The 17,334-nt window shown below is 32.7% G+C and overlaps 1 protein-coding gene across 1 annotated transcript; it reads right to left on the bottom strand.

Annotated features, from left to right (window-relative positions):
- Positions 1-4,624: 4,624 nt before the first annotated feature.
- Positions 4,625-15,198, bottom strand: LOC107947326 (transportin-1). Its single transcript, XM_016881962.2, has 29 exons — positions 14,750-15,198; positions 13,802-14,089; positions 12,893-12,982; positions 12,738-12,815; positions 12,555-12,635; positions 12,033-12,083; positions 11,814-11,899; positions 11,286-11,352; positions 11,122-11,178; positions 11,005-11,034; positions 10,843-10,902; positions 10,603-10,716; positions 10,408-10,521; positions 10,105-10,203; positions 9,758-9,883; positions 9,595-9,669; positions 9,416-9,487; positions 9,209-9,319; positions 8,416-8,499; positions 7,608-7,715; positions 7,075-7,176; positions 6,803-6,865; positions 6,655-6,729; positions 6,390-6,461; positions 6,152-6,276; positions 5,945-5,996; positions 5,793-5,861; positions 5,659-5,718; positions 4,625-5,234 (listed from the first exon to the last, which is right to left on the bottom strand). The coding sequence occupies exons 1-29, from the start codon at positions 14,936-14,938 to the stop codon at positions 5,151-5,153; spliced, it is 2,682 nt and encodes an 893-aa protein (XP_016737451.2). The 5' UTR covers positions 14,939-15,198; the 3' UTR covers positions 4,625-5,150.
- Between the last annotated feature and the right edge of the window lie 2,136 nt (positions 15,199-17,334).

The raw sequence follows: 17,334 nt of genomic DNA, 5'->3' as shown, positions 1-17,334 counted from the left end.
AGATTTGAACATTTAACAAGGACTAATTCAACAATCATCCAAGTGACAACAAAAACACTTATATACTTGTCACATAACTGAGTCCAGAACGTTTAAAAGTCTACCGAGTCAGAAGCTGGATAGTTTGAGCTCCGAAGTGATCCAATCGACGTGTTACGCAAAATAACAACTATAGAAACAGAAAATGAAATAGAGTAAGCATTTTGAATGCTTAGTAAGAACATTTAAAAGTCTATCGAGTCAGAAGCTAGGTAGTTTAAGCTCCAAGGTGATCCAATCGACATGGATCGCAAAAAAACCACTACAGAAACAGAAAACAAAACAGAAGAAGCATTTTGAATGTTTAGTAAGTTCATAGGTTTTAAAATAATAAACTCACCTCAATTCACAATTAACATAACAAATTAGCTAATTATTCAAACTTTCTTGTTTTCAATTTAACAACAATAAGGTGAGATCATCAAATTCAAGTCTTATAGCATTCCAATACATACAATATAAATCAACTCAATTCAATGCCATTCAATCAGTACCATCAAATATATATACTTCAATTACATTATTCAATCATCATATAAACATATCAATTCAAAACACATATCATCATTTCAGTTACTCAATCTTATATTTCCATTTCTATCACAATACATACTAACATTTATTTATCTTGTTGTCATAATCATTTAGCTCGATGAACTATAATAAATAGATATGGATGCGCAGGTAACCACAAAACACACCAGATTGCTCGTTTGAGCGATAACTCCAATGTACACTTGAGCAATGAAATGCTAAGCCCATAGGTATTATATGTCATAAGACATTACATCCCTCCAAAACACATCAAGGTCTCCGTAGAGACAATTAGTAACAGTAGTTTCCATAGAGACAAAACTCAGTAATCCGCAACAAATGTTGGATTCCAGTTTAAACAGTGAATTTTCCATACATTAGTATCATCTCATAACATATCACGTACAAAGCACAAATAACCCTATTAGAAAGCCAATTGTATGCTATCTTTTCTTATGATCATTCGAGCACATTTAACACATTAGTTCAATTCTTTATAATTTAGTCCATTTCTCACATTTTTGTATCGATTTGCATACAATTCAAAGTACAATCCCATAATATAGATTCATAATTCAAACACATACATTGCATTGACATACATAACTATACCGTATGAACTTATCTACAAAAACTGCTAACAAGTTGAATTGTAAGGACTATTAATCAATTTCCCTTTTTCTTCGATTATCTACTAGTTGATTCAAATCTTGATCTATATGGTTAATTGTTTCAATTTATAGTTCCAAATACCTTATAACAGTTCAATTTATGCATATGACATTTTAATTTCATTTTTCATAATTTTCCTAAAGTTTCACATCTTATTCGATTTAGTCCCTAAAACCGAAACAATCATAACTTTCACATTTAAGCTTCGCATTAAAATTTGATTTCAATTTCATCCTTCTACAATCCTCTAAATTCATTAATTGCAAAAATTTCATGTCAATTTCAAAATATCTACATTTTAGTCATTATACTCAAAACTAACAATTTTCACTTTAAAAATTAGTCCTTAATCAAATCTAAACTTACAATAAAACCATTTAACATCAAAAGTTTCAAGAATCACCGATGGAAACATTTCAAAACTTTAATAGTTTTACAATTTAGTACTCGGGCTAGCTAAATCAAGCTCCCGGGATCTCATAAACATAAAATTTACGAAAAACGAGCTTAATTTGACTTACCATGTAGGAAGACTAAATAAGCTTAAGAAAAACAATGGTTTCTCAAGTTTTCTTTAGTGCTCAAGGTTGAAGAAGAAAGAAAATAAATGGATGATAACCTTTGGTTTATTTTATGTTAACATATAACCTAATTTTTATTATAATTTTAACATATATTTACTTAAAATAGAATACCAACCGTCCATCACTATATAAAAATGGCCTAATTGCCACTTTGAACCTTGAAATTTTTTTATTTAAGCCTTTTAACTAATAAATTTTAATAGTGATTAATTTTTACATTTTTTATGATTTAGTCCTTGTACCCGAATTAACTATCCGTTCAATAAAATTTTTAGACTGAAATTCAATATAACAATAAATAATATTGTAAATATTAAATAATAACTTTTATTGATCAATTATCAGAAAACAGAGTTTCAAAATCGTCTTTTCCAATACCACTAAAAAACGAACTGTTACACTTGTCGTTGACTCTCGCCATTCCTTTCCCACTCGATAGCTCGATGTCATCTTTAGCTTGATAATATTTTTTGGCCGAATGATTCAAGCTCCAGAAAATGGAGTTTTTCTATTCTTTTTCTCTCTTGGACGATGATGGAAGTAGATGATAATCTCATCTTTCTTTTCACTCAAAGGTTATTTACACTATCATTATCATTTAATTAATCTTAGTTAATTAGGTTAATTAGATTTTATTATAACAATTTCATTATTAACAAAGCTTAATGAAAAATCATTGATACCGTCCACTAGCTCTATGCAAACAATAGTTTAATTACCATTTTAGTCATTGGGATAGTTGCTATCTAGGCCCCTAAGCTTTTTTCTAATTAAAAATCTATAGTGATTAAATTTTTACAACTTAGTCCCTGAGTCTTAATTAATCATAATTTCAGCTAAATTGCCTAACCAAATTTGAATTCATCAATATACTAATTCGCAAATATCTCTATTCAATATTTACGAATTCGGTTTATAAAAGTGAAATCCTAAAAATCATATTTTTCGACACCACTGAAACTAAATCGTTATATATAATTCTAAGTGACATATGGTTAACGAAATTTCTAGGGGAAAGTAGGTTAAACATCGACCACCCATTCTACACTAGTGATCTAATCAGAGGTTACCCAAGGTTGGTTTTAGGTAAAAACCGCCAAGTAATGACCATGACAGCTTAGTGTGAGGTAGGCAACTGTAGTATAACACCAAGAGGAGTTGAAGAAAAAATGCGACAGTGACATTTGTGCATTTTAGCACTTGGCCTAAATTTAAAAGTACATATGTGTCATAAATTTTATATTAGGATTAATTTGATATAAATTATTAAATGTCATTAACTGGGCAATCTTTGATCGCTACATTTGTGATTTAAGGTTGAATAATCAAAATAGTATTTTATTATTTTATTTACTTTAACTGCATTTATTTATACATTTTTTTTTTTGTAACTTATATTTGTAAATTAGTTAGCAGGTGAGTCTAATTAATTCAAGGCAGTTACACATTTTTCCTGTGGATTCGACCTTTAGAATCATTTCTAATGAAGATATTTCATTGTAATTGTTGCTTGACAAAGATATTGTGCACTTGTAGTTATTAAGTAATTAGTGTTTTGAGACTTTAATTGAATAATTATTTCTTAAACTAAGTTTTTACATGCTATTCATCGCGGATCAAAACAGTAAATTAAATCTTCATTGTTAACTATAGAAAGTAAAATTTGACCTACCTAGGCACTCAACAAAAGAGTAAGACTTGATAACTTGTTATGTTGTTATAATACATAATGAAGCTTCAATTATTCAAAATTAATTAAAGAGTAGTCCCACTAACAAAGATTTCTTCGGCACCTAGAATGCCAAAGAAAGGCTCGAAGTAAGGAACTAAGTTGTACGAAAGAAGGAAAACACAACTTTAAATCCTACTAACACAAGAAGGAAATATGTTAGTTAATGTATAAGAGTCAATAAAAGCAAATAAGCAATGAACCCTAACTCTTTAAGTATAAAAAATAGGCAATTACGGTAAAATCTTATAGAACTACTATCCAACTTCTAATAATTAGTTTCGGTGTTTTAGATGTCCAAAAATTATGAAATTTTAAGAGAGCCAATAAATATATGAACATAATATTTGAAAAATTTTTAACTCGAAATTCAAATAGATAAATAAAATTGTATTTTTGTTCTTTTTTTTTTTTCTTGATGGCCTCTTTCTTGGTTTGTGTTTGCAACAAGGCTTTATTCTCAGACAAAAATATATATAATCAAACATGTGATAAACAATGAATCCTAAACTCTGATACCGACACATAAATTTAAGATTGAAATTAGAAAGTCCAAACAATCGAGAGTTAATTATTCAGAATTCCTAGCTAGCCATTGCGACGCCAGATAGTGAGAGCCCCTTTTTATGGTTGAACCATCTTGATATTTATGGAAATGATGTTGAATCTCAAGGTGTTGTTGAGTAAGCGCTTCCTTTGTTTCGGCACCCTTTTAGAGCTTATGATAATTATGTTTAATGCTAGATTTAATTGAGGGTTTTTAAAGGAAGGGGGTGAGGGCTTAGGATAAGGTACGGTACGGTATGGTACCGACTACCATAGTCAACCCCCTCTTCTTCCTTTCCTCCATTCTTTTCGGCAAAATTGTATCTATCTACATAGCTATTCAGCAAACACAAGTAATAGCCATTATCAAGTCTTGAAAAAATAGCTACTACAACCTTGCATGTCATAAGGTAGAATAAGCCACTCAAAAGAATGACTACTACGGTGCATACAATAAAGTAGGAATAGATCATTCCATGTAATAAGATTCACATTCAGATGAGCCAAACATGATTTAAAATTCATGAAATACCAACTAAATTTATTGTCAAAAAAAAAAATCCACCTCCAACTCCAATAGTGTGTTCCAGACCTTATATAATACACAAATAACACCCAAAATTCTAATAAGAAAAACAATTGAAGCCCTTGTACAGAAAAACTGTGGGAATCCACAGATCAAAACCCTATCCCTAACTCACAAAACAATGAAAATAAGAGAAATTTGTCAAAAATAACGAATGCAAATGTTTGAATCAGATACCTTACCCCATGTCCCAATTACGAACACCCAGTAAAAACCACCTCTTCACCCCTTATGGAGCCAGCATATTCCTGCATGCTAAAAATCCATACACAAATACTCGACCGCTTCAGTACCCCCACCTCCTAACCAACATTTGCTTATAGGATGCTTATATGAATCGCAGCTCCAATACAGTCAGATAATGCACAAAATATACCAACAGTATCGATGCTGATAAAGACCTCTGAAGAACCACAAATATAATGTAGAATAACGACAAGCATGGATAACCAAGAACATCTTATACTTGATACTTTGAAAGTTTATCCTTCACAGGTGGCTCCAAGGCAGACATACATTGGTCCCACGCCCCATTCCTAAGCATCTGCAACAGCATTCATTGCCTGACTCAGTAAATGAACCTCACTCTAATGCATGTCATAATTTTGGATCTATGTAACCATAGTAAAAACAGAAACGACCAATTAAGTACTCAAGTTCCCCTTGTTTATTGCATAAATGAGAAAGAAATGAAGAAAATAAATAAATTTCCAATCAAGAAAAATGCACTAAACAAGAGATTCACAGCAATAGGAGAACCTATATGATTGCAAACAAACCAAAAATAAAAATAAAATAAAATACAGAAACATATAGACAGAAAAAGTGTACAGCATGTAATAACAAGATTTAAGGATTTTAATCATTTTAAAATATACCAAGTTAAAATAATCAGCAAACCACAAAAATCCTGCAAGCTGGTATAAAAATAATCAAGAAAAGCAAAGCTGACAATGACAACTGCCTACCTGTTTATAACCGTGCAAGACCTGACAAACTTCATTATGTAGTTCTTCACTCCTTATTTCCTGCAGACATAGAAGATGGTAAAAAGCTCAAACTTATACAACCCTCAAAAACAACAAACTAAAAGCATCCTTACATGCCAACTTGCAATAGCTTTGCACATGAAAACAAGTGAACTCAGAGCCCCTGATGGATTTGCCCTGACCTGAAAAAGTGCAGCATCATCCAAAAACAACTCAGTTTATCTATTCACTATTAATTAACATTATTAACAAGGCAGGTGCATACCATTGCACATAGGCCCCGGAACGCATCTTCTTTCTCAATATCATCACGTATCCTGCCAAAGTTGTTTGTCAAATAAGTTGACATACATCTTGCAAATAAATTGAATTCTGCTCTAATAAGTGCAATTTAATGTACCTGATCCTAACAGTAACTTCGCTATACATCAGATCAACAATTTACAAGTGAGGAAGATAAACCAACACTTACATAGACAAAGCAATACACCAAGATTGCATGAAATGCTCCATATGTGGCGATACAAGATCTGGACAGACCCATGCAAGCCTCCCTAGTGTAATAGCACTATTTTCAACAAGTGACTTGTTCAGCCCCTGCTAATCATACAGAGATGAGATTATGACATTAAAATAATTAACACAAGCCCTAACATGCAAACAACAGTTATGCATGCAAATAAACTTCAGTAACAGAATGGGAATATTACCTCAGCATGCTGAAGGATTGGAACCAAACATGAGATCACTGTCATGACAATTGGAGAAATTTCTTGCCGTACCTGAAATTCATAAGGCAAATTTTCAATTATGGAAAGAAAATAAAATAAAACATGGTTTTGAATTAAAGCAACCAAAGGGATATCAATTCATTAAAGCAGCCAAAGGGACAAATTAAAACGAGGTTTCAAATTAAAGCAACCAAACAGTAAATAATCTAATTTTATCAAGATGCAGAATGCAGACCGCATATACCTTAATTGCTAGCTCGCCAATAGCCCAGCATGCATTGTTCGCTACTGAAATGGTTTCCTTTAACTTGGGAGTATTCTGCATTGGACATATATTGTGTAAAAACATAAAGATGGCAAAATGAGATTTGGAACCCAAAATGAGTCCTTACCAATTGCTTTGCCGCTATATCAAGAAATTCAGACAAACGACGATGCAAATGAACAGGGCAAACCTAAAAAAGCCAACATTTGAATAAAGTTAACATACACCACCTATAAGAACATAATAAGAAGTTGAAAGTTGAAAGTTGATCAGCTAGGACCATATTTGAGGCTTCTAAATCAAGAGATTTACAAGCTGCAGGTTCCTAGAGGAAAGGTGATACTTTATTTAGTCTATAGCTCTAAACTAGTATAATTGGTTGATCCACTTTTTACATACCCTAGCAAGGTCCCCAAGAAGTGCAAAGGCACTTTGGCGAACATCAGAAGCATCATCCATGCAACACTGCAGAAGCAGATCCCTCAAATTGCTCTGCGAGACCTACATATAATAGGTCCATGTGAGGAAAACGAACATCTCAGTTCACTTTGTAATATAGCATGTTTTAATTAATCATAAGTTTTCTAGTTAAGGGAAATATCCAGTCTGCACACCAGTATCAGGAGCAAATGGACAAGTCATCAAAACCTAGGTATGATAACAATTAATCTATTAAACATCGAGGCAGGAAATACAAAAATTTTAAAGGAAAATCTAGTGGAAGAAAGTTCCTATGAATAATAGTCCACCAGCTCATTAGCTGGTCGGCAACACTTGTCCATGTGGTATTTGCAATTAACCCAGTGGCTACACGTAGAATAATGTTTTGCTTCACATGAATTTCTCATTAAATAGGCACTTCGAAAGAGGCTAAAAGCAACGCCCACTTCAGTTCAAGGTGAGAAAAAGGGATGTAAGGAGAAAGCAAGTACCAAACTTTCTATTCCACTACCAAGACCCTCTGTTAGTCCAGAAAGCAAATCTAGCGAGCATACAATGAACTCCTTATCATACTGAACCCCAGCTGAAACAGGATCAACCTGCAATAGAAATTCTCAGCAATTTCTTCAAAAACCTATAACTAAAATAAGTTAATATATCAGAAAAATAATCATATATGGGGTAACATTATGCAAACAGAAAAGCAGATTCCATGAATTATCAAGCAGTGAGAAAAGGGCTCGGTTGCTTTGAGGTTGGGACAATGGCTGGTGTAACATTGCTTGCAAATTGAAAAGCAGGTTGAAAAATCATGCAGTCTCAAAATTCAACAGAACTAGTGATTTTGACAAGCAACATGCAAAACCTTTTCACTATTGGATAATATAATATGTAAATATATATATGGAACAGAAGAGAAATGCAACTGATTTCTCTCAAAACCTATATTAACTTTAGACTGTTCAAATAAAATACATTTGCACATACATTGTTAAGTGCAAATAAGGTAGCAGCAGCACAAGTTGAAAAGAAAGTACTAGACATATATCACACAATGAAATTTCAGATAGGTCTTGGCCAAGCACCTCAACCCCCAAAACCAAGCACATAATAACATGGCAGAATAGAGCAGAAGTCAAACTAATAATCAAGGCACTAACCAATTGCTGCTTGATTGAGATCAATTACAGTGAATAAAAAATCTATAAAAGCATCAGGCAACCATAAAGAGGAAAGCAAAAATGAACAAATTAACCTAAATTGCAGATTAGAAGAGAAATAAAAGTCATTGATTAACACCTTGGCCAATTGTTGAGTCTGGATGATATTTATGCACCTCTGAAATACAGGCTGAGCAAATTGAGTGAACCCGGTACCTAATGCCTGAAAAAGTAAAATACATTAATCCTAATGTTTACTAAAATCATGTACAGTCATCTTATCAAAAAGTCTATTGAAGAATACTGTGGTTCATAGCCGACTGCAGATTAAATAATCATGCAGATTGGAGTGGCTCCAAAACTAATAAGAACTAGTAGTTTGTACACGCTCCCATTTTCCAAGTTACATTGCACAGAAGAAGAAAAAGGCAAAAATCATTAAGCCAAAAACAACACTCTGAAGAGACATCAGATCTCAGTGGGTAAATAAAAGTAAAACCAGCAACAGGTGTACGTAGAACAGAACAGACATTTCTTTTTGAGATTCACACCTCCAGACCACACAACAAAGAGCTTACCCGGAGGAAAGCTTTTTTGCAATTTTATTAAACTTATCACGTTGAAATATCTTTTTATTCTTTTCACTTATAGAGTTGTTCTCTTTTATTTGCAGTACGCATTAAAACTCCTGTCAGAGGATAAAACATTTTAGGACCAATTTAGTTACAGCCAACTCTATAGCAGCTTGAAGTCTCTTTCCAAAATACTGCTAGATGTATTCCTTATTCAATTACTTGCTGACCTCAGAGTAAAAAAATAAACATGAAATTAAATACAAACCAATACATGCAAATTAAAAGAGAACAACTCATCTGCCCTCCTCAGAAAAGAAACTAATAAATACAAAGATCAAACAAGAAAAGCCAACAGACCTGCGCTATGGAAGTGAAGCACTCAAGCAGTGGAAAGAGATCTTTGTCAGAATTTGGAACCTGATGCCACTTCGCAATAAGTGGAGGCATCAGAATTTCAAGATAGACGGGCTGCAATAGACAAAACCAGTCGAGAGAAATATCCCTATAAGAGAAAGGCAAACCCACCAAAGTAAGAATATTATTATCTTTTGCTTACTGATATACCTGATTCAATTCCCCTCCAACAGCATCTGCTAGAGTTCCAATAGCATCATAAACAATTCTGAGGTTCCGCCTCTGTAAATTATACATGAGCAAAATTTTATTCAATAGTGAAAATGAAGCAGCATCTCTCATAAGCCATAATCACAACAGTAAAATGAGCCTATTATCCAGCAAACCACCTGATACTTGCCAAAAGCACACATAAGATGCTGTAAAATTACTTCCAACCTTGGTGCCAACTCTTCGGCAGCCTCCTGCAAACAAAATTTTTCAAAAAATGTTGAAATGTTTAAGAACTTAGATCCCCATATGCAACAAGTTGTGCAGCACATTTATAACAACCTCTTCAAGTGTTGCAAAAGCTGAACAAGCAGCCTCTTGCACCCGCTTGTTAGTATCTAATATTCTTCGCAGAAGACCCATAAGAGCTGCATCAAATTGCTCGTAGCCTTTTTGATGACCACTATCCTGAAATAAATGAAACATGAGTGTCTTAAATCATAAATAAAATCCAAGGCCATGGATAAAACAAGAACAGGATGTGCTAAGAACAAAAGATTTCCATAACAGGCAAAAAGATAAATTATTTGTTGGATACAAAGTTTAAGCAAGATTTACAGCCAAACAACATCAAAGTGGAAGCTGTGGTCTTAAAAAGAAACAACAAAAGCAGCATCGTCCAAACATACCTGAACAATGTATTTGCTGAATCGAGAAAGTGTCCAACAAGAAATACTCCTTATGAGAGGAAACTTATCATCTAAAAGGGGAATTAAAAATGCCACAATCTGCAGACATAAATATGTTTTTCTATTAGTTCAACAGCATGGAAAAGAAAATAAAGAAAAAGCAATGCCAAAAGAAACAACGATAAACGATGGAGCATAACTTGATTTAAGTAAAACAAATGCATATTATATATTCACAATTTATTATTCACCTCATAATCTGCCTCAGAACTTTGTTCATCAATACAGAACAAGAAGAATTACCTCAGACAAATGAGGATAAAGACCATTAATGCAACCTTCACCAACTGCGCCAAGAGCCAAAACAGCAGCTTCCCTATCTTTCCAGGCTTCATCACCAGTAGCAGCTAACTTGGCCTGAAAAAAATCAATATAAATAGATTAGATATAGATACAATTTCCGTGCTCTAACTTTAACATCCCCAATAGGTAAGTTACCTGAATAATAGGCATCAAAGTTGGAAGAATTTCATCCCCGAACACATTTGATAGAACATCAAGAGCTGCTGCACTGCATTTCCTTAAGTTCCATACATTGAATGAGTCATCATCCTGTACCAAAATGATCACTTAAGAAAAAGTTCCACGGGAAAATAGTTCTTTCTAAAACAAAAAGGGATATAGAACTTATCTATGATTTCTGATTGACAGGCACAAAAGGAGGAAAAAAAGACTTACATCATCTTCTGCATCCTCAGAACCATGAAATCGTGACGTATGAAATCGAGGTTTTAGGTCCTGAAGAGAAAATATTAGAGAGAACCACATTCAGCAAAATGCTGATGGTGAATACATTACGGAAAACTAAATGCAGAATGATTAAAAACAAATTATATCAACCTGATCTCTGTCTGGAAGAGACTCATCTTCCTACAAGAACGAATTAATTCCAAGTAAATTAACCATTATATTTGCCAATTCACATAATTTGAATACAGAAGTTAACAAAAAAATAACCTCAGCCTCAGCAAGTGATTCATCGTCATCTGCATAAGCCATATTTGACAATAAAATCTACAAAGAACAGGAACGGATACGTGAAAACTAAAGATCATATAAATGGCTCTGCAGGAAAAAGAAAAAAGAACAAAAATATAAAAGCCAGCAAACTATTAGCATACTGGAATTAGACGTGGTAAATATTCTCTCAAAATCTCAGGTGGTAACTGCGCATCACAATAAGCAGACCTGCAAACCAAGGTCAACATTGAATCATAAACATTAGCCAGGGGCAAGAAGGGATAAAATGCTAGTAAAGTTAAGCGCATGGCCTTCAACCTCTCCGCGTGTGCAAGAAAGAAAAAGAATCTAGATTTCTAACAGAAACTACTTAGAAAATTATGGCAAAAATATTCAATTCCTTGATATCTACAGTCTAATTTAAAATATACTAGGACATAAAGCTAGAGAATGGGCAACCAAACCATAAATGCTTCCAACATATTTAACAACCCATATATTGTGACGCAAGCAGAGGCAAAAAACTGAAAATAAAAATGAAAAAGAAGAATCTAATTTCAGGGGACATTGCATTCCACCAAAGACTATTAGTTTGAAGCTTGTCAAACTGCATAAGCTATCAAAATTATAGTTTTAAAAATATCTTAATCCAATAAGAACCTAAAAATGGCATGAACAAAGAAAGTTACCAAAATTCACATGCTTCAAGTGCCACCTCATCATCAGTATCCTTATTTACTTGCAACATATATTCAATTACATTCTTCATATGCGGCTGTTAAATAATGGAAAGTGATATCAGAAAAAAACAAAATGCGGATTTGTAAACAGGCTTAAAAAGACAAAAGAGAATGACATGGAACTAAATATGTTACAATATACTGCAATACATAAATTGCAATACCTACCTCCAGAACAGATGGACGGACTTCAATTAGCTGAACAAATGCTGCACAAACCTGATCATGTGGCAAGAAAAAGAAAAGGAAACATTGATCTCACAATGCACAAACTTGGAAGAAAAGAGAGAGCTTTCTACAATTCATCACTAGCTCACATTATTAAAAATTTGGAAATGTTACACAGATGAAATCATGAAAAGAGTAGAAAACAGCCTTTTCATAGTATTCAGTTACATGATATATATATATTTGCACGGTCCAACACGTCAGCAGTTTCAGTATAGAAGAAAAAGACAAGAACCATTAACACCAAAGACTAGATGACAAAGCATGTCTGATTCTAAGGCTGTATTCAATATAAATACTCAAATCAGAAAATCAGAAATGACAAGTAATTCATGTCAAGTTTTTATAGGCTTCAATAGTAAATTACAAGGAAAATTAGGAAATATTTACAATAGATCATTCCACGCAAAAGTAGGATTATAAATACAATAAGAATATAAGAGAAAAGGAGAAACTATTCACCAATTTCCGCACTTCTGCTGCAGGGTCATTAGCAAGGCCAAACAAACCATGAAGGTATTTATCCACAGATGCATATAAAGCCTGAAAGAAATTAATGTATAATATCAAGTATTACCCTAAAAGTAACAGAATGGCATCCTTCACAATGAAGAATAGAAACTTTCAAACTTCAAGTTAACTTACAGAAGGCATCAACATAATATATTGGTTTACAGAACCCAATGAAAGCTTTCTCAGAGAAGCATGTGGAGACTGAAAAAACTGCTCATAAGAAAAAAGACATGATTAGAAAATTTACAAATGCTGATGAAATTTTAAAATACAGAAACACATTTCACCTGAAATAACCTAGGAAGGAATATGTTAATAGGCCTTTCAGCTAACCCAGGCACATCCGAATCCAACACTTGTGGTATATCCTCACAAATCTATATTACAAAGAATGGCCAATGCGTTAAAGGTAATTCAAAAGACGGCATCTAAACATGTCTTTGCCAAGGCAGCATTTGTCAGCTACATTTAAGTTTGACCCTCAGATTGCAGTAAGACCACCAACATAATAATAATATCATATAGATTAGCAAGTATAAGTTGGCCCACTGACAATCACATGGATACAATGCTATTGATAAGTGGAGAAAACACTTAGAATAATTGAAACATGTTTTAAATATTGTAGAATATCAAAGATTCTGCATCAGGGAAATTTCACATATGAACTATAAGCTTATTAAGAAGAAAAGACAGAACAAGGGGGAAGTAGAACTTGTGGGCTCCCTCTACCTGGTACAATTTGAAGGCAACTCGTCATTGAGGCTTAGAACCTTGTTCCATAAACAATGCTTGTTTACACACAGAGAAACCTATTCTAGATGGGCAAAAAATCATCTCATTTGTACACTAGACAAACTGGGGAATGAATAATACACCTTACCCTAGAGACCGTTTGCATACTAACTTCATATAACTAATGCTGAATGTTTTCAAATAGATTTTGACTGTTTCAAAATCTTGGCATAAACAATGTAAAAATCACGAGAAAACCATGGTTTTATATTGAATAAACCCACAGGCTTCTATTGAATTGATTGATTCCTCCAAAATTTAATGGCTTAAAGTCTTGAACCATGTAAAAGCATTACAAAACAATGGTTACATATCGAATAAACTAAAAGGAATATTCTCAGCAATAACATGACAACTTCCATCCAATGATAGCAGAGATTAGAAAATTAGTCATTGCATACCTTTGACAATGCATCCATTGCACCTTCCATGTGATTTAGGTCATTGCTATCCAAACAATTTATAGAAGCTTGCAACAACTCAGGCCACCCCAAAATCCCCCCTAGTTGGACAACCACAGATATAATTGTCCCAACTGTTGACCTAATGTGTTTATCTGCTGCTCCTAAACAAGGTAATAGTTCTGACTTTATATATTGTTGGTGTGCCGGAGACATCATCTTATATGCAGTTCTTAGATTATTTTTCAGCAGCAAACCAGCAGCTTGTCGAATCTCTACTGATTTACCCTGCACAAATTTACAAAAATGAAAAGAAGTTCCATTAGCACATGAAAGAAAATAGGTTTTCATGGTATATCCGAAGGCCACTGATTTACTCTGTATAAATCAACAAAAATAAAACAAAGCTCTATTACCACATGAAAGCGAACAGCTGTTCGCAATTTATCCAAAAGCATGGACACCGATATCTTGCATCAGACACCAATACAAGGACACAAAACTACATCATACTGGTATGTTTTGAGCAAGAAACATCCCAACCAAACCCAATGACAGATTGCCCACTAATAGTCTTGTTTAACCCAAAACCACTTGCCGAAAAATCCAGAATATTGCCTCTCCAACCGAGAGAAATTCCATTTAAAATATCATCTCCCCCATAAACATGTAATCCAATCGAATACCAGGAATGTAGTTCATCAAAGAAAAATGTAACTAACCCTACAAAAACCCAATTCTAATATTGTATAGAGAAACATAATCCAATAAAGAGAAACTCCACACACACACACACAAAAAAAAAGGAAAAAGAAAATAGTATTTCCTCCATAAACATATAATCCGATCAATACCCATAATCTAGTTCCTCAAATAAGGCGAAAAACTAACCAGAAAAGAAAGTTATAGTAAGTTAGTCATTAAGGGGAGATAGAAAACGATGCAAACCTCGGCTCGTGCAAGGATAAAAGCGAGATAGTTATTGAAATCAGGGAACTGAGAATAGTGCTGAAGCTGTTGCCAAATCTGAGATTTATCGGCCGAAGAAGATGGCGAAATCTGCTGCTCCAGCAGTCCACAAATCTCCTTCAACCCCTCCTCTTGTGGCTGCCACGAAGCACTTCCAGCCGCCGCCATTCTGTAATCAGATTCTGATTCAAACAAAAATTTATTATCTGGTTTCGACTTTAACGAACAGATTAACTTTCAAAGAGAAAAAATGTAAATGGGTTTTTGGTGGTTTGTTTCGATTGAGGGGTTTTCGAAGAGTTTTAGACAAGCTGGGAGATTTTGCCCTCTGGTCGACGAAACAGGCACAGCAGCACCGCAAGGAAGAAAAGCAGAGAGGTTTTTGTTAGGGAGTTTTTTTTTTTTAATATAATTAGTAATAAATAATTTCATGAAATAGTAAAAAAAAAATCTAAACATAATAAGAAAAAGAAAGTAACTAAAATAATTGTTAGGTTAAGGTATTATTTTCTTGCGTCTAATTCTAAATTTCATCTCTCTACTTACAAAAACTAAAGGCATAATCCTTTAATTTTAATTTATCATGATTTAGTCCACACCTAAGGATTTAGTCTAATTATTGATAAACACATTCACTTCAACTTTTTTTTTTTGCTAATTTATTATATAAATGGACTAATATAACATTTGGTTTCTTTTTTTGTCATTTAAAATTGTGAATGGTTACTCAAATTAGATTTACCTTTTTTATGAGGTGGTAAAAGTAGGCAATGTAAGGCTAACAAGTGACAAATGTCATGAATTTTTTTTATTTTTTAAATGTTTATTTGTCACTGATTTTTTTTTGTATTTTTAATGCTTAATTTATTTTATTTTTATTTATTTGTTTTATTCTTTTTTTTAAAAATTTCATATAATGAATATTTTTATTCTAAATTGTTTTCGTATTTTGCTCCTCTCCCACATTTGCTCTCTTCAAATTTTTTAATTGAAATCTCTTAGCTTAAAGTTTCCAATCAACTTTCAACTTAATTCAAAACCAATCCACTCACCAAACAAAATAATAAAAGAGTTGGTTAATCTTGATAAAATTTCTCTCTTTTTAATAGGTACAAATTGTGGTATGACAATGTTAGAATGCGAGCCAAATATGTGAAAAATGCATGGAAGAGCTGTATTTGACATGGAGTGCGCAAGCAAGGCAAAGACAAGGACTTCTACATTTTTTACTTTTTTTTCTTTTTTTAAGGATATTTAATCATTTAATTAGGTCATTTAGTTAATTTAATATTAACTGTTGTTTTTTATTATTTTTATTCTGTATTATCTCTTCAGATGGATCGATTAGAATACAACACAGAGAGTTTATTTTCGGCATCGACAAAAGTAGAGGTGATATTTGGAAGTCTTTTTCATTCCCTTTTTACTCCTTTATATTTGCTTCTTGTTTGTTTTATGAGATAGGTATTATGGTCTCTTATTATAATAAATATTTGTAGGTACCCTCTCGCAGCGGAAACAAACAAGAAAGAAGAAAGGGGAATAGAAGAGAAGAGAAGAAATGGTCATTTTTAATGGTGGAATTGAAACAGAAGAAAATCGGTGTTCTTCTAATTTTCCTGAAATTGTCTTACCGAATTAGAAACGGTAAGACATTTTCCAAAATTAAGGGTTCTTTTTCTCGTGTTTTGTAATTGATTTTCCCTTGGGAAAATCTTTTCAACCAAACAAACAACGGAAAAGCCTGAAAAGTTTTTCCGGAAAATGTTTTACTTCTAAACAAACAGACCCTTATTGTTTTTAGTATCGTTTTAAGTAAGATCATTTATTCATTATTCAGAATAATATACGATTAACTATAATAATTAGATCTATAATTTTTCTTTATTCTAATAATTAAAACAAGTTAACATAATTCGATTGAGAGAGTAGATGAGTTGTGTTATAAATTTATTCTTAATATTTTTGGGCCTCGGTGAAATATTTAATTGAATCCTTTTAAAAAAATTTATGAAATGTAATATAATAAAAGCTAAAAAAAATTGGGGCTTAAGAGATAAGCATTTATGATGAAAATTTGAAAGCCCTAGCCATTTGATTAATTTATTTTAATCTGAATTTCTTTTCACATTAAAGATTAAAAGAAAAAAATATTGGGTCTCATTTAGTCTTGAGCCCTAGACAGTTGCACTCTCAAATAATCCCCAGGGCTAAGCCTGGAAATGAGAATGAGTTATCTAATCTAAATGAACTGTAGATTTCAGTTGTTAATTAGAGTCGAGTTTTTTTAATCCATAAGAGTTATGATGATTTAAATCTTAGGAATGTATAAAGGTTGTTTCACGAATAAGGGTTAATCGTCATATTCTCACAATTAATTTATAAACTAAGGAAAAATTGGTAGTTTGAAGTTATTTTTTGACCACTTTAATCAGCTTATTATTAATTAAAAAAACATTTGCAATCCATGATCAATTGCGACACCAAAGCTAACATCATATTTTTAATAATTTTTGAATTATTGTTATTTACATCCTATCTTTTCTTTTTATTTGTATTTATTT

Source organism: Gossypium hirsutum, chromosome A01 (assembly GCF_007990345.1).
Source record: "Gossypium hirsutum isolate 1008001.06 chromosome A01, Gossypium_hirsutum_v2.1, whole genome shotgun sequence".
Taxonomy (NCBI): Eukaryota; Viridiplantae; Streptophyta; class Magnoliopsida; order Malvales; family Malvaceae; genus Gossypium; species Gossypium hirsutum.
This window is presented reverse-complemented; position numbering and strand designations above follow the sequence as displayed.

Coding starts and splice junctions, on each gene's coding strand:
- LOC107947326 (XM_016881962.2), bottom strand. CDS start 14,938: ATGGCGGCGGCTGGAAGTGCTTCGTGGCAGCCACAAGAGGAGGGGTTG. Junction 12,636..12,737: donor ATATTATGTTGATGCCTTCT/GTAAGTTAACTT, acceptor AATTTCTTTCAG/GCTTTATATGCATCTGTGGA. Junction 6,462..6,654: donor TTGGCGAGCTAGCAATTAAG/GTATATGCGGTC, acceptor TATGAATTTCAG/GTACGGCAAGAAATTTCTCC.